This window comes from Aricia agestis, chromosome 12 (assembly GCF_905147365.1).
Source record: "Aricia agestis chromosome 12, ilAriAges1.1, whole genome shotgun sequence".
NCBI lineage: Eukaryota > Metazoa > Arthropoda > Insecta > Lepidoptera > Lycaenidae > Aricia > Aricia agestis.
In genome coordinates this window covers 8,316,212-8,342,387 of record NC_056417.1, presented here as the reverse complement: position 1 = coordinate 8,342,387, position 26,176 = coordinate 8,316,212, and the positions used below count along the sequence as shown (strand labels likewise).

Below are 26,176 nucleotides of genomic sequence, written 5' to 3'. Positions count from 1 at the left end.
TATAGTTACTCTATTGACAAGCTGAACATTTTCTAACAATTTTACACGCACGATTTAGACAATACTGAGTGTAATAGTGCTATGAGAAAGGAAGCAATTAATATTCTTTACTATCTTTTTCTTTTTTTGTAATTGCTTATGACTTATGAGTTATTACACTCAAATTAAGAGTTCAAAGTATAATAGAACGTTCTGGGTTATGCAAAAAGATGTAACAGTCCTTTTGCATAACCCGGTAATTTATTCATAAGCGCAATAGACAGAGGGAATCGAGGACCTTCAGATATTCCTAGACAATTTAATAAAAGGCAAAATATATTTAAAAAAAATAACAGACGTCTAGTTTTTATTTTCAGGCTACTGAATATTATAACAAAGACTTAAGACACGCTTCTAGCATATCAAAACTTAAAAGCTTTGCTGAAGGTGCAAAGCTAAAAGCTGTCAAATGTTACAAAATACATTACAAAATGATAAAAGCAATCACAAAGTTACAAATATCTAGTAAAGTAATATAAATAGTTCATCTCGTATCACATCTATTGTATCTTAAATACAAATTAATTTCTCGATAATTTCAACGACATATACTATCCATTACCCAAAATGACGAAAGTAACAAAAACGACAAATTCCGTTGATATTTTTGTTCCTCCGTTTCTGCTCCTTATCGCAAGGGGCAAGTGATTCTGGTCGTAGTCAGAGGGAAACAACAGCGCGTGAGTAGCCGCGAACGCTTCGTTTGTTACCCGCTGGAAAAAAAGACGTACTTAATTCAATCCATTTAAAAAAAACTCTGGAACAAACTGTCACCAGCAGTATTTCCGGACCTATACGACCTGCAAACTTTCAAGAAAAGAGCGTATTCCCTTAAAGGCCGACAACGCGCCTGCAGCTCTTCTGATGTTGCGAGTGTCTATGGGCGACAGCAGTTGCTTTCCATCAGGCGACCCGTTTGTACGTTTGCCCCCTTATTTCATTTAAAAAAAAGTTTCTTGAAATCAGTAAATGGATCGAAGCAACTTTATTACTACTACATAATTAAAATAGAATGAATTATTACAAACATTCTAGCATCTACATTTAGTAGTCACTAGCTATTTGACAGAGCCTTGCTCGGTATTCGATAAAACACGAATAAAATGACATTTTCTAAAAATGATTCCTAGCTAGATCTATTTATCGCCTCTGAAACCCCCTATATACTAAATTTCATGAAAATCGTTGGAGCCGATTCCGAGATTCCAATTATATATACAGGGTGTAACAAAAATAAGTGATAATACTTTAGGGTGTGTACGTGTTCCTTGTACAGAGTTCACTGTGAAAGTAGCAGCGCTGAAAGACCAAACATTTTTTTCACTTTTGTATGGGCAAGGCCCCGAGCGTCACGAGTTTTCCCATACAAAAGTGAAAAAAAAAATTGGTCTTTCAGCGCCGCTACTTTCACAGTGAACTCTGTACAAGGAACACGTACACACCCTAAAGTATTATCACTTATTTTTGTTACACCCTGTATATACAAGAATTGCTCGTTTAAAGATAAGATTGAAATTAAGACAGTACTTTTTAAGCGCCAGTGTCAACAAATACATGCAGTTTAAATAACGATATATTTCATAGTTTTTTTCTTTAATTTCACACAGAGACGAATATTATGTCTTCTGAATAACACAGACTAATATCTATAAGTAGATGACGCCCGCAACTCTATTGCGCTAGAATTCGTTTATCGCACGGGAACCGTACATTTTTCCGGAATCAAAAGTATCCTATGTCCTTTCACGAGACTCAAAATATCTCCATACCAACCCACTTCAGCATTTATAATATTATAATATATAATATGCATATTGCTCTAAATTACGTGTTTTTCTAAGCCGTACTTCGTAGATCACTCTAGGAGTATAATTAACTACAGACATTCAACATTCTAGTTTCTACCTCGATGAGAGCCTTATCCTCCTTATCATCAGTCTTCGTCATCACCATGATGGAGTACGTGTTGTCTATGCCGAGATGGCCGTCCACCCAGTCCTCTATACCACCCGCGTACAATGCTGAACAAAACAAAGTTTAAAAGTTTCATATCTAAAATACCAACTTTTTGTTGACCAACCTGTTCAGACCAAGTTTTTACAGTTTAGTTTCTTGCTAATTAAAATACGTTAAATATCATGTTTTTTCATAAAATTTACATAATACCGTTTTTAGGGTTCCGTACCCAAAGGGTAAAAACGGGACCCTATTACTAAGACTTCGCTGTCTGTCCGTCTGTCCGTCCGTCTGTCTATCTCCAGGCTGTAACTCAAGAACCGCTAAAGCTATACTTCTGAAATTGTTACAGATTGTGTATATCTGTTGCCGCTATAACAACAAATACTAAAAATAAAATATAGTTACTATTTAAGGGATTATTATCTCATACAAGAAACGTGATTTTTTTGGCCTTTTTTGCTCGTAATCAATAATAGTAACAGCTAGGCAATTGAAATTTTCACAAAATCCTTAATTATATTTGTACTTTAATAATTAATACTAAAATTAAAATAAAGTAAAATATTTAGGTTATACAAAAACCACAATATTTTGTCTACTCAAATCAAAAATCAAAATCAAAATTGTTTTATTTCTGAATAAATTTAAAATAAATGTTTTCTGAAAGTCCTACATGATGCCTACCACCGGTTCGGGAACCAAACTACTTTCACTCTATTCCGGTACGAAACCCTTTGTGCGCGAGTCCGACTCGCACTTGGCCGATTATTACTAATAGAAGAGAATTGCGAGAGTTTTATCATGTAGATTAGCCAACATTTACGAGATTCGTAGCCCGTAGCTGACCTCTACGAATATGCTGTAGAGACAGCGACCACATAACCCAATAGACGCCTAATGTTTTGATTTCTCTTAACAAATTATTGTGTCAATGTGCTGAGGTAAGTGACGCGGGGGGAGAGGTAAGAAATGCATTACGATTGGCCAATTCAAATTCACGGCATGTCATAAATCAGAACTAGTGATGGGAAGTACGAGAAGCGCTTGTCAAAAGAAATAAAAAAAACCAGTAGGTACATATTTAAGGTACTGTAGTGCCTCAGGCATGTTTGCAGAAATGCGCACCGATGCCTTTAACGCCATAATAAGAAAAAGAGTGGCGTCATTGATGCAGCGTGTCAGAAGTAGTAATAACAGCATTCTAAGGATATTGACTGATAATCTTGATGGTTTGGTAAGGCATTGGATAGAGGTTCACGTTAAATAGGAATAGGCTCATTAAAAGTTCCAACGCCTCACCATTCCTAATACACAAATTGTTGCTATTGTTATTTGATAATGTGATGTACTAACATAGTTTAAGTCTCAATTATATTATTTACTAACACTATGGATTTTTATTGTGATCCGAAATAAAAGTTATTATTATTATTATTATTATATTTATTTTAAGTATAGAATGAAGAAAAGACTTTTATTAATTGTGGCAAGCTTCTAAAATATACAAAAACGTCTTCGGATTATATTAAAAAAGTACCTATACTTACCTAAGTATATTTAAAAATATACTTTTTTTACTAATTATATATATACTTTTTTTAAACTTTTAAAGGGCAAAAATTCTGTAATATTATATGATTTTTGCGAGACTTTTATCGTTTACGCAGCACAATAGGAAAAATCACCCGATTTTGAAACATTCTTCATTGGTGCTCCGCTCCTATTGGTCTTAGCGTGATAATATAATATAGGCTACAAAGGATATATAATAAAGCCTTCCTTGATTAATACTGAGAAAAAATTTAAATCGGTCCAGTAGTTTCTGAGATCAGCGCGTTCAAACAACAAACAAACACTTCAGCTTTATATTTATTATTAGTATAGATTATTTGACTTGCTAATTCCGCCACATGATTTCTAAGTCACAATAAAATTGATGGAAATTTTATTGTGACTTTTAGAAAAAAAAATAGTTGTTCGCCAATAAAACTGCTTGAAGTTTTAGTGACTAAAAATCTTTACTTGGTTACTTTCTTTACGCTTTCAAGATAAGATTTCATGATTACTTCGCAACGCCGACAAAAAACAACGCTTTGTGATGGGTAGATAGTAGTAGTACTAGTAGATGGATGGTTTATCCATATTTCTCTTAATAAAATTGGCAAAAACAGTGTTGGTACTGCAGAGCTCAGTAATCGTTGACAATTTTAATTGCTATTTTTTTTTATGAGATAAGGGGGCAAACGAGCAAACGGGTCACCTGATGGAAAGCAACTTCCGTCGCCCATGGACACTCGCAGCATCAGAAGAGCTGCAGGTGCGTTGCCGGCCTTTTAAGAGGGAATAGGGAAGGGTACAGATGGGAAGGGAAGGGAAGAGAATAGGGTAGGGTAGGGAATAGGGGATTGGGCCTCCGGTAAACTCACTCACTCGGCGAAACACAGCGCAAGCGCTGTTTCACACCGGTATTTCTCCGCTCGAGCCGGCCCATTTGTGCCGAAGCATAGCTCTCCCACGTATAGCTATACGCTATAAATTATAATCATTAATCAGTTGTTTAACAATAGTTCTACTCAAAATGACTTGAGCATATCACGCTGTTTCGATCTTCGATTAAAAAAAAATATACCTCGGAAAGATAGTTGGTATCACATCACTAGTGACGCGTGACGATACCGGAAGAAAGGATAAGCATTACTAATTTGTATTTGATAGAAAGGGATATGACTTATGTCAAATGCTTTCGTCATGGATTCAGACCAGTGTAATTTGAGCTCTGAATAAATTGATTCTTGACAGTAAAAAAATATTTTGTATGAAACGCACGAGATGTACATGGGTCACGGATGTGGTCGATACTAAGACAGATTTCGCTATCATTATCTAAAGTAAGACCTATAAGTCTTACATATTGTCTGAAAGTATTCGCCTTGCATTAGGCGTCTAGAGGCTATGTGGTCGCTGTGTAGAGACCTACGCGCTACGGCGTAGCTTTAGAAAGTCTGCTGATACGCTTTCATTTCATAGAACACAATGTGACGTAATTCATAAAAATAAAAATTTTTAACATGAAAAAGACGTTCTACTGTTTGATAATACTGTATATATACATAATTATATTTAAAAATTGTTTTCCTCTTACAAATAGATTAAATAATATGTTACTTATCCTGTGCAAAGACACACTTAATAAAATAATAATTTTAAATATTATAATAATTATTATAGGATAAAATGTATTGCAAACTTAATGTTCATTATATTAAAAAACTTACGTAGGTATTCAGACGTCTGGCCATACACATAAGCTCGACCGCCCGCTACAGACGCGGCGGTTGCGGCGCGCAGGGCCCGAACTCTCTATAATAACACAAAAATTTAATTTTTAAACAACATGATTAATAAATAACATGAGATCATGCTTGAAAAATATCCCTTCTACTTATTCAGAATTCTCCTATTTGCCAACGTTTGGCACTAAGTTACCAGCTAAAATAACAAAAGTAAAAACACTTTTCTTTAGCACTTATATACAATTATACATCTACTTAGTTATGGAGGATATATTTAAGTAATAACTTTAATTAAGTTTAAAGTATGAACTTACATAAAAATTATCTAAAGGCCGCTTCTTCTTTGTATGGGAGTACGGATATAGAACACCCTGTAAAATAGAAACGGTTGATGAAGTTAAAGATTTCAAACATTTAGTAGGTTAGATTACCAAAAAATCAATCCCAAAGAATACCAATATGTTCAAAATACAAGCAATAGATAAATTATTATAACACCAACGAAAGGAGTTTCAAGCCCTAAAACAAAATGGCCGTTTGAAATCCCCAACACAAAACTAACATACCAGTACATCACCTTCTTTGTACGCGATGAAGGTGTGTATGTGCTTCTTGTCCAGGTACTGTGTGAGCGCTCGTGTTTCCACCTCGCTGAGCTGCCGCGGGCCCGCGTATAGCGGCCCGCAGGGGTGCTCCGCTTCGAGCTCCTTGGCTGAAAGAAAATAATTCCTCAGTAAGTACTATCGAGGAAGTTGATTTCGAGGCAGATGGTGGACCTACGTAGTTTGGTCGCGTTGTGTCAAACCTTTGGCACAACGCGACCGGTAGATCACAACTAACATTGAGTTGATATAGCCACACCAAATGACGTAGGTCCGCTATTTGCTATGAATCAATTTTTTCGATGGCATATTGTAGCTTGACCCGCATTTCCTACTGCAACTCTTGTAACTGGGATCACGAGTAACAAACCCTAGGGGTCAGTTGACTTTTTGCAATTGCAAAACACAGGCGCAGGCGTAGGGACTTGCAATGCATTTTTAAATGAAATTCGATTTATAACAGGCAGCGCTTTACCTAAAGAGCCAATAAATTTTACACAAAGCGATAACATCAATTATTTTAACTTATGATAAAGTAGTCCAAATTATAAAGTAGTCATTACTTACGTGGTATCCATTGATATTCAAAATTTCTGTCCAAATTGACGCCATAGCAGGTCTGTATCGTGCAACTGATACCAAGCCCTTGACAGCCTTGGGCTTCGTCTTTACCGGTGTTCCAAGTTTGCCGTAAATTCTTGAACCAGTGGCGTCGCTGTATAAAATAAAATAAATAATCGGCCAAGTGCGAGTTGGACTCGCGCACGAAAGGTTCCGTACCATTATAGAGCAAAAATAGTAAAAAACTGTTTTTTTTGTACGGGAGCCCCCTTAATTATTTATTTTATTATTATTTATTAAAGTATAAATACAGTTGAGTATTTTGTGCACATTTCAAGTGCCTACCTGTTGCCATCATTGATACCGAGCAAAAAATGTTTGAAAAATCACGTTTGTTGAAAAATTTTCAACTCTCTAGCTATTACCGTCCTTGAGTTACAGCCTGGAGACAGACGGACAGACGTACAGACGGACATACATCGAAGTCTCAGTAATAGGGTCCCGTTGTCCCTATAAAATATTATAAAAATCTCAAACTAACCAGTGGAAAAGTCATGGAGTAATCGTAACCATCAGGATTCAGCACGGGAATTATCCAAAACCTGTACTTCAGATGCAGGTCAGAATGACTCTCGCTTTTCTCAATCAATTTTTGCAATAAGCTCATGGCTGCCGACACTGCATAATGGTCTTTTCCACGTATTCCTTTAAAACAAATTGAGTATATTAATTTAAAAAATATAACAAACTGAAACTAATGTACTTCCATACTAATATTCCTGCCTGCCTGTCTGTCTGTTACCTCGCGCTTAAACCGCTAAACCGATTTGATGAAATTCAATATGCTGATACTTTGAGTCCCGGGTATGGACATAGGATTGTTTTCATCTCGGGAAATGTACAGTTCCCACGCGTTTACGAATTTTGGCGCAACATGATTGCGGGCGTCTCCTCTTCTAAGATAAATTGTAAATTAGCAGATAATTAGAAAAACACCTGCTACGATCAACACAGTTTCTTTGGCAGAAGCAATCTGTCCTTTACTGAGGTCATCAACTATCATCATATAGATTGGATTTTCCATCGTTGTGTAATTCCCATTGGTGATATCAATCCATTTGGCAACAGGACTATTTTCACCCCATGTCTTTAATTGTACGACTATCTAAGGAAAGAAATGTTGGAAATGTATCTATATAGAACTTTCAAAGTACCTTTATTAATAAAAGTCATGTCTCTGATACGTTTAAATAATAAAGAAAACTAGAGAACTTCACCTCATGGAGTGTACGCGGCGAACCATCAAATTCTCTATTCTTTATCACAGTGCAAGTCGTTTTGTGTCGGCGTGAATTTCCTTGCTTTGTGAACTCTGAAAGTGTTGTATTTCGTGTGATGCCACTGACAAGTTTATTTTCTACAACTGTAGAATTTTCAGTCGACGCTTCCGTAGCGTCCAATTCTATTTCTTCACATTCCATTTCTTTCGCTAAATCAGTTTCTATAATTTTCTTTTCTTTTTTGTTATTAGTGTCTATCACTATACTCTCATCGTCTTCGTCTTCATCGGCGTCTTTAAAAGTAACTGTTTCTTTAGTAGGGATTGATTCGTCTGTACCAGTTCTCATATTGAATAATTTCTTCAATTTACGTAAAGGTTTTACGGCCAGTGTTGTGCGGAATGGATGAATATACTCAAAAGGACTATAATCGTCTGTTACGATATTAGGTAAAGAATAACTTTCTGTTGTTGAAGTACGAATGGGACTGAAATTGTCTGGTACGATATTACGTAAAGGATATTTATCCGTTACTGAAGTCCGTATTGGTATAACCTTTTCTGTGTTAAAAGTTCGCATAGGGTATACGATGTCAGATTTGGGCGTCGTTCGAGTTGCTTTTGCGTTTGGTTGAGGTACCTAAAAACGATAAACATGTTTAAAAATTTAATTCCAAAAAAGCATTTAACATCTGTTTTTAAACTATACATGTAAAATGCAGGCTGCTACTCACAAAATTTAGATCCGAGTTCAAGGGTTTCATTTGCAATAAAGGTGATATGTGTTCTCGAGTTAAATCTTGTTCTATTGGGGCGAACTGTTGCACAGGTGAATCCAATTTAGACAAAAACCCAGAACCCAACAGTGCGTCCTGGTTCTCGTTTTGTACTGACATATATTTTACCTTCGGATATTTTGTGTCTTTACCTAAAAGATAGTCCACTTATGACAATAAATAAAGAAATGTTAAACTAGATAAAATTTCATGGTTTGCATTTATCACATACCTTTAAACGTTTTTTGTGAAATTATTTTATTATTTGAATATACGGGTACAAGTGCATTGTCGCTATCATCAAGTTTTGATTTTGAAAATGGATTTATTATCAAGTCAGTGTTAGGATCAATTCCAATTTCTGCACTTTCTGCATCATCTGGACCTCCTCCACCACGAAATGGACGTTTCACATTATTTACAGGTCTATCATTGCCAATATCAACAGGAGCTACTTGGGAATTACGCGCAGGTGAATCTTCTTCGAAGACTTTCACGATAAACTCTTCTGTTGGTTCGAAATCTGCTCGCCATCTAGTGTATTCTGAGGGTGCACGTTTGTGACGGTTTTCTGGAACATACAGTTTATAGATAAAAAGAAGACTGCTGAAGCTTGAAAGACAGAATAATACACATTGAGGAATAAGTAATAATATTTCTTTCTTGAACTTACGAGAACTTGATGTACAACCAAGAGATCCGTTAAGACTTGAATTTAAATAAAAGCAAATAACATTTTCTGTACACTGTATGAAGATCAGAATAATAATAAAATTCATTATATAGTAAATACAAACGCATTCTTTAGTGACAGATGATACAGACAAGATACAGATACGAGACAGAAAGTAGACAAGCAAAAGTATCATTTTTTTTAATGCCGATCACTTTCTTAATTGACAAGAAGATTGAAAAGAGCATATATTATGTAAGTCAATAACTTGTCAAGATCAGATATGTTTATTTTTCTCTATGAGCTGCTAGTTGACACTTGACGTCTATGTAAAATCAGTCGCAAAGCAAAACTCGAGATTGTATTTGTAAAAATGCTATTGCAGTATAAAATTTATTTTATAGGATTCCTGTACTTTTTTGGAATATTGTTTATGACTTTATTTCCTCCTAGAAACATCGAGCTGTATGTATCAAAAAACCGACCGAGCGTAGGGCATCGTAGCGAGTTAGCGACTCATAGCTTGACGTAGCACCACGTGGCACTAGGGTCTTGCGGCGTAGCGCGGCGTAGAGCAGCGTAGCGCATCGTAGCACTCTACACTATAATATTGTACGAAAGATAGCATGGAAATTGGTTTACTACACATATAATAAAGTTTAGGTCTATCCAATATGGATTGTTTGCTTTATATTAGGGCCGGGACACAAAAACACGGCACGACGTCGTACGGCGCCGTGTCGGACGCGCCTCGTAAAAAACCACGGCACGGCGCCGTACGGCATCGTACGACGTCGTGCCGTAGAAACCCACCTAGAAATTCAAGACGAGTTTCTATGGCACGACGTCGTACGACGCCGTACGGCGCCGTGCCGTGGTTTTTTTCGACGCGCGTCCGACACGGCGCCGTACGACGCCGTACGACGTCGTGCCGTGTTTTTGTGTCCCGGCCCTTATACTTACATAAATGTATAATCAACACAACGTTTCCAGCTCAGGACCGAACATAAGAGAAGCACGACGTACTATCTGGGATATAAATTATATGGACTACATAGACTACAGTATGCTTGTAAATGTTACTAAACTAATTGGCCTGGAAGATCTTGAACTTGCCACCATTGTGCATCTCACTCCTAAGACGTATAAAAACAAGAGCATCATAGCTTTAGAACTACACAGTGACAAACTCAGCAGGAAGCCGGGAATACTTATAATAGCTGGTATGTACAGTAAAAAAAATTCAAGATTTAGCTAACGTCTCCGCCCGCGTAAATACCTAGATACAACAGGAATATAATATATTCTTTCGGGAAAACAAATTTTATCAAAACCGGTCCCATCCACCCAATTAACTAATCTATACTCACAAATCTTCGAACGAAATTGACTATTAACGTTTCACCCACTGTTTTCAATCTACTGATAATATTAATTAATAATTTATCTAACTATATAGCTTGTCTTCATGCTCTCCTCCACACTCTTCGTCTCACCAAAGAAACAAAAATTGAATATTGCTTCCTACCCCTTAAATTTTGCCAAACAATCTTAAAAGTTGTGTGCATCCTATGCTCTTCTGCTGTAGGAATCGACGGAATGGCGTGGGCAGCACCAAACGCTGTCATTAAATTAGCTAATAAATTACTCCACGACACAACGTACCAAACGCCATTTTTCAATGACTACGATTGGTAAGTTTTAAAATTTGGTCGTAACTTAAATTGTTGCTAACAATAAATTAGAAATCATCCTGATTGATAGAACTGATTTCAATTTAGAAAAATTAGATACAATCAAAGTATCATTATGATTAATTTCCATTCATCATTAATCAATACTCAACAAAACGTAAGTATTTCTAAGCATGCAAAATCCCTTTATCAGCTAGTGATATCAGCAAGACACGTGCGTATTTAAACGCGAAAAATGTTACGTCAACCATAAGTTATAAGTAGATTAGTTCGGTTTATCACCCGTGGTATTTCTACTGTATATGTCGTAGTCCACTGGTTATAATTATTTTTAAACAAAAAAATTAAACCGACTTCCATAGTAAACTGCCTCTAAAAAGTATGAAATAATAATTCTTACTCTATTTAAGTGCCCTTTATAGGATTGGCCTAAGCCTCAACTATATCTTTACTCAATATTTATCACTTTGAAGTCGGTACCAGCTGACGTAAGTTATAGCTATGTCAAGAATCGCAGAAATTTTAGGAGCTGGTACCGACTTCAAAATTATAAAGATTGAGTAAAGATGTAGTTGAGGCTTAGGCCAATCCTATAAAGGGCACTTAAATAGAGTAAGAATTATTATTTCATACTTTTTAGAGGCAGTTTACTATGGAAGTCGGTTTAAATTTTTTGTTTAAAAATAATTATTTTTCTCTTTTTAGCTATCTCCACTAAGCATATTATTACGTAGTCACTGGTAGATTGTATTTTATATAGTACTAGCTGTCCCGGCAAACGTTATTATGCCATAAAATGATTTTCCCTGTTTTCCTGCTTTTTTCTCAAAGTTTTTTCAGAACCTCACGGAGCCCAAGACGTTTCCAACGAATGCAAAACCGTCAAAATCGGTTCGTGCGTTCTAGAGTTATAGCGTCACGAAGAAAAGCCCGACTTATTTTTATATATGAGACTAGCTGTTTTCCGCAACTTCGTCCGCGTTAGCATAGTATAATAACGGAGATGGATAAATTTGTTCTTTTTATAGTCCCATTATGTAATAAGCAACATTTCCAGATGGTGGGGGGGGGGGGGGGCTGCGCCCCCCCCCAAATAACGCGGGGGGTAAGGTCAACACTAACGACATGACAGCATTTACAAGAGAGAGTGGGGGGGGGGGAGTTTTGGGGGGGCTGCGCCCCCCCAAGTTCAGCCTGGGGCGAAGCGAAGTAATTAAATGACACTTAAAAAGTGGATGTTTAGTTTATGTTAGAATAAAATATTCACCTTTAATTAATAACTTAGTTATTTTCCTAAAAAAGGAGAATTAATAATGGACACTAAAAAAGGGCCGGGGGCAAGGTCAACACTAACGACATGACAGCATTTACAGGAGGTGGGGGGGTCAGCCTGGGGCGAAGCGAAGTAATTTAATGACACTCAAAAAGTGAATGTTTAGTTTATGTTAGAATTAAATATTCACTTTTAATTAATAACTGAGTTTGTTCCTAAAAAGGAAAATTAAAAATCGACACTAAATAAGGGCCGGGGCAAGGTCTATTAACGACATGACAGCATTTACAGGAGGGGGGAGGGGTTTGGGGGGGCGCAGCCCCCCCGCATATTAATCAAATGATACTCGAAATCTGTATGTTTAGTTGAGGTTACAATAATTTCGTTATAATATTCACTTTTAATAAATAACTTAGTAAAGTACTGTTGATGATGATGATGACGATGATGATGATGAAAGTAATTTGCATTGCAGTATATGCTTTCCGTTTTTAAAACAACACCGAACCCCCCGAACTTGTATCTATAAGGATTCAAGAGTTCTGTACAGCAGAACCAGGGTATACACTGGTGCAAAATGTTAATTTTTGGAAGCGTATGCTCATAATCCTTAAGAAAAAGTTAAAATCACTAGATGCTTCCATATAAATTTCAAGGAGTCCTCTCGATTCCTCAAGGATTGTATCATCAGATCACCACTTTGGTGACCATGGTACCAAATCACGGCTGTGTCCTATACAACAACAAAAGAATTTTGAAAATCGGTCCACAAACGGCGGAGATATCAATTTCGCGGCGCGACGGCTCACATGCAGGCGCCTGGCGGGGTCGCCATGTAAGGTGGTGGTTCGGGAGAAATGAAACCACTCGATGCTTAATTAAGACTGCGTTTATTTAATATTAAATTCCCACTATATAGTCCAGCATAGTGCTGTGTGTGTGTGTGTTGTACCTCTACACAAACGTAAAAAAAGAACATATATACGGTCGCATTGAGTAACCTTCTCCTTTTTGGAAGTCGGTTAAAAATAGCCGTTCAATCAAACAGCTAGCCCATTGACTGAACAACGCCATTCAATAACACGGCTATACGTCGTTTAGCCGACTTGTTGACTGCAACGTTCAACACTACAGCTAGACGACGCTTAGCTAACTGGTTAAATGGCAAATTAACTAAGGTGACCATTAGTTTAGTGTTATTATTACACAAGCGTAATTATAACAAGTAGAATAATTGTATTCTAACTATTGCTGAACATAATTGCAATAAATACCTTGGTGATGCATTTCATAATCCTGTAATTTCTCCTCGATTATTTGTTTAAATTTTGATTCACTCGTATGTGCCTCTTCATAATTTTTGTCACTTTATTAACACTCGTAACGTATATAAATACGAAAAATATTATCTTAATACAATCACAAAATACCGGGTAGTTGACGCCATATCGTAAACAAAACGCACCTAGCGCCGCGGTGGTGAACGCTGAACTAATTCAATCAAACGGCTGCTTTTGAATCAGCTGTAGTGTTGAACGTTTCGAGCGACTGGAATATTCAATTAAAAAGCTAGCTGTGTTATTGAATGGCGTTGTTCAGTCAAAGGGCTAGCTGTTTGATTGAACGGCTATTTTAACCAGTTGGCTGCGACATATATATGCTGACACAATATGTATGTTCATTAAAATCGTTCCAGTAGTTTTCTATTAGGTATATAAAATTTAAACTTCGTTTCATTGTGATGTAAGTGCAAAAAAGAAATTAATACTTCACTAAATATTGCACTGGGAATAAGGGCTCCCACACAAAACTGCGAATTCGCATCGCATCGCAAATATCTGCGACAAAACTCATAATAAAAATGACATTGCAATACGAATTCGCAGTTCTGTGTGGGAGCCCTAAGAGATACTTAATTAAATTGATAAGAGATAAGTTTGGCTTACTTTTAGATCAAAATAAATCAAAGCATTTTGATGTATCTCAATTCTCACAATAAGCAAAGTACTTGTCTACGAGGTACCTCATACCGATGGCAAACCCTGACGCCTTCGAGTTTACAAAAGCGCTGAGTGGTCTACCTGAAGTTGAGGCTAACGTTTGGTCACATAACGTCACCGTCAGAAGACGAGCTAGGCCGTCGCATTGGCACAAGAACATCGATGTGGAGAGCGACCAGAACAAATGTTTTGGGACCAACATCAATCGGAACTTCGCTTATCATTGGCAGGGTAAGTAATGACTAATGCCTTAAGAGCACCTTCGGTATTGGCAAGGTATAAGTAAAGCCAAAAAGGTATAAGTAAATAAGAGTACGAAATTAATTATGTTTAGATATGAAAAGTAGATTTCTGTGTAGCAAACCGTAAAGATCGCCTTTAAACAGCATGACTGGTGAGACATGTTCAATACTCGAGGACGTGATATTTGGCTATTATACCTATTATTTGATGAAAAAAATAATATCAATTAATCACTGAGTAAAAGTAGCTTAAAGTTAAATAATTATTTAACTTTAAGCTACATTGCAATAACGCATGGACACCATACGCGCCGTACGCGTCAAACGCACCGAAAATACACAGTGTGGCGCGTACGGTGCGGGCGAATGTGCCAGGTTTCATATCATTTCATACAACGAATTCTATAATTCGGCGCGTTCGGCGCATGCGTGCTGATAAGTTCGCGATCACCTTCAATAGTAACCTAAAGTACAGTGCTACCAAAGTGATACTGCGCATAGAAATTTTCGTAATTTATCGGCAACGGTTGTATTTCCCGAGAGTTGGAAGACGTCGCTGCGAGCGCTGTTTTAAACTTAACTTTAAGAAAAACAGCGCTTTGCAGCGACGTAGAGGCGCCTGACTTTGTTTTGAGTTGCTTGGACGTTACCATGGTAACGCCGCGATGGCTTCCCGGTGACCAGCGACAGCGGACAGCCACCGGCTATATGATAATTACTTCTATTTCCTTTGAACAAGGTGCAAAATGCAAGTTTCATAGTCAACCAGGGCCGGATTTGTATTTTTTATGATAGTATTGGATCTGACCGTAAAATCCTGCAGGAATCGTTTTTTTTTTATCAAATATATTTTAAAATAATCTTTAGAACGTATAGAATGGATTAATGTTGGGTTGCCTTGTCAAAAGTAGCCGCAAGTACCTTTAATTAAGTTTAATGTTCATGAGATAAATGCATTAAGTAATTTGCATGTATCTTTTTTTCAGTAAATTTTGCATCATTTGAAAGAAAATGACGTGACAAAATAAGGTATAAATGGTTGCCAGCTCTAAGTCAGCCGCAACCTAGGGTTGCCAGCCCGTAAACAGACATTCATCAATGTTCAGGCCTACAATTATTATGCCTGGCTTGAGGACTTGAGGACGTCGAGAACCCTCAGGATTGCTATTTTTATTTAGCAGGCGTTTTTATTTTTATGCGAAGTGTCCTGCCATTCCTCAATGTCATTCCTTCTTAGTTCTTACTTTTCTATTGAATTTTATTTTGCTCAATTAGAGGTACTTGCGGCTACTTTTAACAAGGCAACCCAACATTAATCCATTCTATACGTTCTGAAGATTATTTTAAAATATATTTGATCGAAAAAAACGATTCATGCAGGATTTTACGGTCGGATCTTAGGATATGAGTATAGGCCACTTTAATTTTGCCGCCACATGTACTATCAGAGAAGTTGATTCCTAGGCAGATGGAGGACCTACGTAGTTTGGTCGTGTTACGTCAAACCCAGCCGACATATTATCACAATTAACATTGAATTGACATGATCCTACCAAATGACGTTGGTCTATCAACTGCCTAGGAATCAATTTCCTCGATGGTACAAACTCTGTCGCCATCCTAGGACGCTGCCGCCCATAGGCAATGGCCTATACTGCCTACACATAAATCCACAGCTGTCAATTCATTACAGACGACGTCCTTCGGGAGCCGGATCAGTGTTCGCAGCAGTACCCGGGTCTCAGGCCCTTCTCCACGGCCGAGGCCGACGCCATCCGCCAGTACATAGACAAGCTGGACAACAGTGTCCACTTCGTCGTACATTTACATGCGAGCTTTGAGGCGAAGAAGGTAATTGGATCCTATAATTGGAGACATTGGATGAAATGAATTAGTAAAAATTTGAAAACTGTCGTTTTTTTGCATAAATGGAGGCTCTAGTACCGGGAAAATTATTTGAAATCAAAACAATGTGGATTACAGGTCAGTTAACTAAACCTGGCACGATCAACACATTAATTACACATTGCGCTTGTGTAGTGTCATATAGCGTGATGTTACAAGTCAGTCACGTGTGATCGGCGCGCGGCAAGCGTTCGGGACTCTAGTCTACCTACAAAATCATTTATTTTTAAACATACTGTATATAGTGAAATTGCATAATGCGTGTCACAGACAGAGCAGGTAATGTATATGACATCCCGGGATGTATATCTTTACATTATATTAATCTATCACACACACAACAGGTAATGTAATGTATCTTTCGCTACATTTCAATGGTAGCCGCAACGCTTGACGCACATTTCAGCTGCTGAGGTGTAATACAGACTGTTCTTATATTTTAATATCGTAAATCGTAATACTATGGACCCTTCGAGTTACTTGATATTAGATTTACTAGATAGTTTATCAGAAGATGATTCGGATTGTGATATTGATGCGCGCAAAATGTTACAATATGTGCTCATAACAGAACGATGTGAATTGAAGATATTTGATTGAAAATTAAGGCTCTGGGGAACAGACTGACTGCTGTGAAGTGCTGTGCTGAGGTGGTAACACCGTGTGTCTCTGTCTATCATCTATACATAATATTATTATAAAATTAGCTGTCCCGGTAAAATTTATACACCAGATTTTAAGTTGGAAGAAGACAAATATATCTGCGAAAAGCACATTCAAATCGGATCAGTTGTTTTCTTGTGATGCTGGAACAAACATACAGACAGACAGACAAAAAACTAACCACAGTTTTGGCTTCTATAGCGATGTAGTGACACCCCCCGCTTATTATTTTTTGAATATCTTTAAGGGCGCATTTTCATTAGTCCTTAACTCGTACGGTATACAGCATACGGGGAGTCTATGACAACGAATGGCGCATGTCTATTGGTCGTGGCATGATCTCCCGCACCCCGCATGCGGGCCCTATCGACCATTTAAAAATTCGCCATAAATGTACATAATTTTCATTTCTACCGTTTTATTATAATATGATGTATAGACAAAGTCGCTTTTCGCTCATGTCCCTTTGTTCCCTTTAATCTACTTCTACTACGCAACGGATTTTGATGAACGGTGTTAGATAGCCCATTTATGGAGGAAGGCTATAGGCTATATTCTATCACGCTAAGACTAATAAGAGCGAAGAAATAGAGGAAAATGTGGGAAAAAACGGGGAAAATTATAATTTGAACGCGCTAATCTCAGGAAGTAGGAACTACTGGTCCGATTTGAAAAATTCTTTCAGTGTTAGATAGCCCATTTATTGAGGAAGGCTATAGGCCACGCTTTTTATCACGTTAAGTCTAATTTAATAGGAGAATGTGGAAAAAACAGGGGAAATTATTTGAAAGGGCTTATCTCGCGAACTACTGGAGCAATTTTTATGTTATTTGGCACAGATAAGAAGTAGAGCACGTGAAGGATCATATGCCATCGATTTTAATCATTTTTTCTGTGACTATATATTTTATACCCGTGCGACGCCGGGGCGGGTCGCTAGTACATAATAATAATATAATCACAGAAATTTTTGAACACCCTATGAAGAGAAGAGATGTATCGTAATATACAGAAATATATTGAGATGTATCAAAATGTAAATATATATTTTCATATAGCTCGGTATCTTCAGATACGAAGATGTAAAAATATACATTATAGCTACTGTGTGTGGTCTCCTGACGATTTCTATAGAAAGATGTATTGAGATGTATCGTGCTATAATATACATCTTTACATTACCTGCTCTGTGTGTGACAAGCTTAAGACGTGTGAGTACTGTGAACGGTGCCAGCTTTAGTTAACTGACCTATATATGTATACTTATATTTATTAATAGCCAGATGACGAAGTAGGTAAGTTACAATGTTTGTTCATTATATTATGGAAAAAAATGATTTATGGTTCTTATGTTGTAAAATGTTAGTTACACGGTTCGTCCACTTATGTCTTCAATTACGCCCATTAGTTAGTCAAAAACAGATCCTGTGTGTCACTTTTGAATTGTATTACCGTGCAGTAAAGTCGAGATGTGATACACCTCGGATCTGTCTACGACTGTAGATACAGCTGTGGGACGAGTATGGGGTATGGGCCAGCTATGGAAAAATTATAAGGGCTTGTTTCACCATTTTCTGATAAAGTGCCGAATAGGCTATTCACAACTTTTTGACAGATTCTCCATACTTCATCTGTCAAGTTAAGTGGTGGATAGCCTTATCAGGAAGTGGTGAAACAGGCCCGACTCTTAAGTTAGCGTCAAGTCAATGTCCCTTTTATAGTAACCATAATATTATTCTGATTATGTTTATCCGTCGTGCATTGTAGACTTTGTTCTTTTATGCTATGTATATAGGTGCAATTCATTAGGTAATCACTAGATGACGCCGGCAACTCCGTTGCGCCAAAATTCGTTTATCACGCAGCCGTACATTTTTCTGGTATAAACAGTATCCTATATCCTTTCCCGAGACTCAAGGTATCTCCATACTAAGGCTGGTAAATAGTCAGTACTCAAGATGCATCTCGGTCTCAAGACACGGTTCAGGCTCTGTGATTGGTTGGCTGTCAAAATTTGGACCAATCACAGAGCTGAACCGCGTCTTGAGACCGGGTCGCATCCTAAGTACTGACTATTTATACCAGCCTAAGTTTCAACAAAATCAGTTCGGTGGTTTGGGCGTGAAGAGGTACAGACAGACAGACATAATATAGATAGACAGACACACTTTCGCATTTATAATATTAGTATGGAAGTATGGATTATTGTTTATTCAGGAGTACATCCTGTACCCGTGGCGGTACACCACCCGCGCGCCGAGCAGCCACCGCAGCCTCCAAGCGATCGGCGAGTCCGCGGCGCGGCAGGCAAGACTACCAGACGGGAGGCTGTATCGGGTATACTTACCACCAGTTACTACTCAAAGGCGTCGGCAGAAATACTTAATTTTCAAGGGGTGCTAGTTTTCTTTCTTTTCTTTTTACTTTTTACGAACAACAGTGACTGTCTATTTACGTCAACATAAAACATTTAGTGCCGAAACATTACGAACTATCCTTGTACGGCATGGTAATAGGGTTACAAAATGTTCCACTGGCGTGCCGGTAGACTGTACTAATAAAGCTATTAGCTACCTAATCTTGGCTCGAAATTTACAAAGTTAATTTAAAAATTAGAATCCTTAACTAGTTAGTTACTTATTGTTTGATCTAAAAAATTATAAAATGAAAAGAATCCATAATTCTCTTCCGGTGTTCTTTGTGTGAAATCGGTACGGTAGGGCGGATAACTACCTAGGAATGATGAGAAGCGAATCAAATCAGCAACTCTTTATACAGGTGACGACTCATCGGCGTACCCAGGTAGGGGCAGGAGGGGGGCAGCTGCAGAACATAAAATAAACGTCAATTTTCCTAGCATGGGAATTAAAAACGTGCGCAAAATGAAGTGTTGGAAAAAAATATTTTCATGTTTTGTTTCAATAGTACCAGCTGGCCTTTTAATAACTGAGTTAATAACGAAACGAAGGAGTGAGTAACCGAAAGTGACACTTTTTGTATTCACTTGCATACAAATGTGAGACTTTCCGTTGCTCACTCCTCCGTTTCGTCACTAACTCAGTGATTAACTCACAAATGTACGATACACAGCAGACCGACCATCTTGTCGAAACAGTATGCTTTAGATGCAGTAACATTAGAGTCAAACTCCGAGATCGATATTCTTTGTAGTTATTTTTTTAAAGAGTGTCAAAGTTGGCGTTTTTCCGGGTCGTCGTCGGAATAAATAATTTGCATAAAAATTAATTAAAAAAAACTAATCAAGTAACATTAATTTTATTAATACCAATTAAATAAGCACTTAATACTTTACTTTTTCTCGAAATTTGGTTAACCTACTGTGATCAAGTAGGGAGATATTAGAGATGTGCCGATCATGACTTTGGCCGACTAGCCGACTAGCCGATTAGTCGGCTGCAAAGAAGCCGACTAATCGGCCGACTAGTCGGCCAAGCCGATCATGGTTTCGGAAGTTTCCGTAACGCTTTTTTAACTGCTATTTCGCATCGCACACGCCGCCTGCAAAAGTGTCGAATCGTGTTAAGTATGTTTACTTCGCGTACATTACTTTATTTTGTTCAGCTATGATACAGTTGATGGTTTTCATTAAACTAGAGATCGCCCAATGGTCGAAATTTGACCTTACTTTCAACGACATTTTAGTACTACTACCTATTTTGTAAAAAAAACATTGACTTTATCATATTTTTTTCAACTCTTGTCTCTGGGACGCAGCTGATCTCAGACTGGCCGTGTAAGCATTGTCTAATAGTATATCTGATTCAATAAAAAAAACTGTAATCCATTTTCAATTTGTCACCTTGTTGTCAACAAACTTCAACCATAAATAAAAGAGTACAATTCGATGTATTTGTATAGGCTTGTCACTCAAAAATCTGTCATTTTTCCTAGTGTGTGTGTTGTAGTGTGTGTAATGTTTTATTTGTTAAAAAATTTTATGATAAAAGCATAATTTCAAAATAATATGAGCTCGATGCACTCCTTCACCATATAAACTATAACTGTGCAAAATTTCATTCACCTACGTTACCCCGTTTTTCGTCAAAAGGGATACAAAGTTTTTGGCTCACGTATTAAATATAGATATTTCATTCATGTAAGTTCATGAAATCTCGATTTAGTAATACATACCTACTTAATTTGTTTGTTAAAATTAAATTTACCAAAATTCTTGCTTGCTAGTAAAGAAATTTACAAACATTTATTTACTAGCAAGCATGTTCAGAAACACTTAATTTAATTTTAAAATGTGTAACACTGATTGAGTGTGATCTGAACACATTATAAATAAAAATCAAGGTTTTTCTTTATTATAATTTCAATAATAGCAAAAAAGTAAAAAGCCGATTAGTCGGCGCTTTTTGCCGACTATTCGCCGACTAGTCGCCGACTACAAAAGTGGCCGGATAGTCGGCTTTACCGACTAGTCGGCGACTAGTCGGCGACTAGTCGGCACATCTCTAGGAGATATTAATTTATTTAATAATTTTAGTTTTTCATTTTTTATTTCGCGATAAGATCGAATTAGAAAAAGTTGCCGATAGTGTGAGTAATCCTTTATCAATGTTATTAAAAATCACACTCCTAATGACCTCTGTGTATTTTTTTTTACTGAGGAATACAAAACAGGAAGAGACAGCCAAACACCGCTGGTGACAGGTCTGTCTATTCTGGTGCTCCCTCACCGGGAGCATTCCATAGCAAGTTGACTTCACTGTCACGTAGCATTGATGTTACAAACAAGTTGTATCAAGATCTCAGAACAGGAAAATAAGATATTACACATTGTATCATTACAAGGTGCGCATTGTAATGCTCGGTTCTCCTCCCTCACATGATGTACCTAATGCTCGACTCTGTAACGTTATATTACAAGCGAATGCTCCCGGTGAGGGAGCACCTTTCGATGTTTTTTTTAATAAAATAAGGGGGCAAACGAGCAAACGGATCAACTGATGGAAAGCAACTACCGTCGCCCAAGACACTCGCAACATTAGGAGAGTTGCGGGTGCGTTGCCGGTCTTTTAAGATACGCGCTCTTCTTGAAGGTTTGCATGTCATATTGATTTTTTCTAAGTATATTTTTCTACTTTGGCTTTACATTTATAGAATGCCAGTGATTCCCCCAGTACCGATTTCCGGTGTAGATAGTCATTCGATTATTTTATTTTGATAATATTTGTTGATAAAAGAGATAGTCAAATGGCATTACTAATGAGACCACGGCCCGGCATTCGTATAATTTGATTATCTATAACAAAATAGCTATGGTAATATGTACCTATAGTCCTATACGGTATTCCTATTATCATATTTTGTTACTACTACTACTAGGATAAGGCTGCGTTTCCACCAGAGATGTGTTGCGAGGAATGTGTTTTTAAGATACAATAGCATCGACGCGCTGAGCGATGTCACGTCTGAAGCGATTCTATATTGGTTCTCAAAAACACATTCCTCGCAACACATCTTTGGTGGAAACGCAGCCTAATAGGTAATAAATTAATAATTATTCGTGCGTCTGTACCGAAGTCGAATTTAACCATCCGAATACAATAGTTCAGCAATTCTAGTTTCTCATGTAACAAAGTTACATCGTGATATCTGTCATAATTCCATAGAACAAAGATTGTGCACCCATGATTATAAGCTGACCTCGGCTTTAGATTGTGTTTGCTGTCCCTTTCATGTACAGAATGCAAGAAAGCAGCAAAACGTGGCTTATCGTAAAACGAATATTGCGTATCCGTATTTAAGTTTAGTGAAATCGGGGCTATAATTTTTTTACCTGATGGAGATTGACGTTTCGTATCGCGTAGAGACTGCCGCGTACAGACTAGAGCGGCTTAGCGCATAATATTATTACTTATTGATTACATTATGAAAAATATTTTGCCGTGACGTGTCGCGACTCGCGCGTCACCTAATATCCAAGATCATTGAGGTACTATAGACTGGAGAGAGCCTTATATAGGTGTATAAGCGTCAAAAGCGTGTAATGTTATGTCCTACCTACTAGGACATAACAAAGGAGTCGGTCTGCATATTTCATGTAATAAAAGTGTTAATAAAGGTTTTTAGTGAACATTTAATGCTAGATATTGTTGAGTTTTGTGGGTCCGCTAAAAAATAAACCATAAGAATGGCCAAAGAATGCTTCAAACACGTGGATTTAACATTAAATACGTAAGTTTTGGACAACGTTTTTTGGGCTTTTCAATCGGTATTTTTGTAAGCAAAAAAGATAATTCATAAGTTTATCAATCCCTTATTCGTGCTATATGAGGCATTAGTGCTAAAAATGTCACATCAATTAATAATTTGGCTATAAAAATTGCATAGCTTTTTACGTGTGTTTACGGATTCTCATTACTTAATCGATATCATGAACTAATTGACTTTCTTTCCTGTATCATAATGTGCTTCAAAATAATCGACAAACAGAAATATTCAAGAAAATAAACGCACACTACTTGTATGAAAATAAGCACAAAATGGCCACGCGATGACGGGCTAAGACTACATCTGTACTATAATACTTTATCTATGTCCAAGATTAGCACACTGCAAGTTGACCTTTAAATGAATTAATCTCCGGTTTCCGGCATGCTAGCAAAACGAGCGAACTTCGCTAACACTCCATCAGACATTAATAAGTTTTGATAAGCTGCAGTTTTATATTTGTCTGTCCCTTTCTAACACTGAACGGAAAAGGGAGAGAGAGAGAATCAAATCTGTGTTTTTGAGCGTGTATATTTTTTTGCTTACGTTCAGGTTCATCAAGCGAGCGCGGACGGGCGAGTCGCGGGTACACTGAGCGACTACATAGCCGGCGTGCTGGGAATACCGCTAGTATTCATAGTGAAGCCGTATTACCCACCCTTCGCTAACCTAACCGATGACACGATTTTAGGTAAGTTGACAATTAGGGCCAACGCTAAAACTCGCGCGGGCGCACGCTCGCGTGTGTATAAATGAAAAATAGTAGATATGGGCACGCAGGCGTGTGCGACGGAGCAGCCCATACTATTTTTCATTTATGTAACACACGCGAGCCGGCGAGCGTGCGCCCGCGCGAGTTTTATCGTTGGACCATAAGCATTGGTCACATGGATAGTGCATTTTGCTACGTTGAATTGCAAGTTGCAACACATATATTTTGTAATGTTAACATTTAGAAGTAAACTAGATCCAACCATAAACTTTTCATGTAAAATGTTGCCTAGACGACCACATAAGCTTGGCGCTGTGAAAAAGATATCAGACCTCATGTAGAGCCAAGCTTCTGAATTAGCAAGGCCTAACTCTAACGACTAGACTCTATCTTCAACAAATTCTACAATCAGTATAGGCACTACCATGCCTCCAGATGCTTAGACTAAAGTTACGCAAGAGACTTCCAAAAGAAGAAAGGAGATATAAAGAAAAAAGATAACAATATTTAAATAATATTTTCTATAGAATAGATAGAGTGAAAAAAATTTTTTGGCTTCGAAAGTGAACCAGTTTATTTAAGATCATAAAAAAGCCGTTCCGGGTAAGTACCGGATATGTTATCGACAACTTATTAAAGAGTATGGAGTATCTGTCAGATAAGTTGTGGATAGCCTAACCGGTATTTATCAGAAAGTGGTGAAACAGCCCCTTAATGTTGTTTTTCAGAGGCGTACGTGAACAAGTCAATATCAGCTATAATAAGTTTAGTGCGCGGCTGGAGGAGCAGTACCAAGCAGAACACTTTGTCCTTCTTCGGCAGAGATATAGAATTTTAATTAATAAATAATTTAACCAAAAAAAACGGATTATTTACAGGTTATTTTACTAAATTTCATAGCCACCAGTTCGGTTTCACCACCGGGAAATCGACTGTGGACGCGGCGTTAGAAGTAAGAAAAATAGTTAATTTGTCGGAAACTAAATACGTGGTCGCTATTTCATTAGATATTTCCGGGGCCTTCGACCATGCCTGGTGGCCGATGGTGCTATTAAAACTAAAAAATCAAGGGTGTTACTGCAATATTTATTCTATAATACATTCTTACTTTTCTAACGGTCAAACTAAGCTTCGTCTAGGACATTGTACACATGTCAAAGATTTAACGTGCGGCTGCCCTCAAGGATCGGTAATTTCGCCTAAATTATGGAACATCGGATTCGACGATTTGTTAAGTCTTCCACTTCCACCGCTTTGTATACTAGTTGGTTACGCCGATGACGGGTTTCTTATCGTTCAAGCAAACTCGCGTTCCGAAATTGAGTCTAAAGCCAACAGTAGTCTTATTATTATATCTGACTGGGGTAAGCGTAATCGTCTGAAATTCGCCGCGCAAAAAAACTTACCAAATTCTTTTAAAAGGTTCCCTTATATCTTCCCCTAGCATTAAACTTGACAATATTAACGTTATACGCAAACAGTCGCTCTGTTATCTTGGTTTTTACTTAGAAAATAAATTTACATTTTTAGAACATATAATTCAAACCGGTGAGAAAGCGAAACGCAACTTTTACTCCTTTACCAAAATATCTACTTCGACATGGGGCCTTTCATTCAAAACCCTAAAATTAATTTACACTGCTACTTACCTTGGTAGCATTTGCTACGGGGCCCCCGTGTGGGCCGACAGAGCAACTATCGGCGCGGCTCGTCGCAAGTTGCTACAAAGCCAACGTCTTGCTCTTATATTCTTGTGCAAAGCTTACAGAACCACAAGCACCGAAGCCTTGCCCGTGTTAGCCGGAGTTTTACCCGTTGACCTTGAGATTCAGCGTCGTGCGACAATGTACTATCATAACAAAAACATTGACAACCCGTTCTTTTTAAGCGCTCGCGATAGAAATAAAATAGCAAGATTGTTTGAACCTTTAGAAAACTCTTTGCAAAGCCTAATCTCCGAATGGCAGACGCGTTGGGACTGTTCCACCAAAGGGCGACATCTTTATAATTTTTTCCCTAATATTCGTGAACGACTATCCAAACATTGGATGGATATTGATCACTGCGTTTCTCAATTCCTGACCGGTCATGGAAATTTTAAGGCCAAACTCTACGGATTTAATCTGGTAGCATCACCCATGTGCGAGTGCTCGACCGAAGGCAACATGTTTGAACAAACAGCTCATCATGTTCTCTGGGAGTGCAGTCTCTGGCAGGACGAAAGAACTACAATGCTAAACAACCTACTCTGCACATCTGGTG

At 37.6% G+C, this 26,176-nt stretch overlaps 2 protein-coding genes across 2 annotated transcripts; one reads left to right on the top strand and one right to left on the bottom strand.

The window, feature by feature from the left end:
* Positions 1-542: 542 nt before the first annotated feature.
* On the bottom strand, positions 543-9,313 carry LOC121732394. The gene is made up of 12 exons (XM_042122261.1): positions 9,183-9,313; positions 8,742-9,080; positions 8,468-8,661; positions 7,732-8,373; positions 7,451-7,619; positions 6,996-7,159; positions 6,461-6,608; positions 5,858-6,003; positions 5,606-5,662; positions 5,274-5,358; positions 1,945-2,060; positions 543-752 (listed from the first exon to the last, which is right to left on the bottom strand). Exons 1-12 carry the CDS (start codon positions 9,286-9,288, stop codon positions 591-593), a joined length of 2,328 nt encoding a protein of 775 aa, XP_041978195.1. The 5' UTR covers positions 9,289-9,313; the 3' UTR covers positions 543-590.
* Positions 9,314-9,555: 242 nt separating this feature from the next.
* LOC121732403 (carboxypeptidase B-like) lies at positions 9,556-24,785 on the top strand. Its single transcript, XM_042122270.1, has 8 exons — positions 9,556-9,647; positions 10,176-10,405; positions 10,771-10,876; positions 14,169-14,380; positions 16,085-16,242; positions 19,177-19,296; positions 23,755-23,893; positions 24,643-24,785. The coding sequence occupies exons 1-8, from the start codon at positions 9,556-9,558 to the stop codon at positions 24,750-24,752; spliced, it is 1,167 nt and encodes a 388-aa protein (XP_041978204.1). The 3' UTR covers positions 24,753-24,785.
* The last annotated feature ends 1,391 nt before the right edge of the window (positions 24,786-26,176 follow it).

Excerpts from the sequence above, each read along its gene's own strand:
- LOC121732403 (XM_042122270.1), top strand. The coding sequence starts at position 9,556 with ATGCTATTGCAGTATAAAATTTATTTTATAGGATTCCTGTACTTTTTT. Across the intron at positions 16,243-19,176 it reads CGAGCTTTGAGGCGAAGAAG|GAGTACATCCTGTACCCGTG; the intron begins GTAATTGGATCC and ends TTGTTTATTCAG. Across the intron at positions 23,894-24,642 it reads AACCGATGACACGATTTTAG|AGGCGTACGTGAACAAGTCA; the intron begins GTAAGTTGACAA and ends GTTGTTTTTCAG.
- LOC121732394 (XM_042122261.1), bottom strand. The coding sequence starts at position 9,288 with ATGAATTTTATTATTATTCTGATCTTCATACAGTGTACAGAAAATGTT. Across the intron at positions 7,620-7,731 it reads CGCCGCGTACACTCCATGAG|ATAGTCGTACAATTAAAGAC; the intron begins GTGAAGTTCTCT and ends TTCTTTCCTTAG. Across the intron at positions 753-1,944 it reads AGGATAAGGCTCTCATCGAG|CGGGTAACAAACGAAGCGTT; the intron begins GTAGAAACTAGA and ends CTTTTTTTCCAG.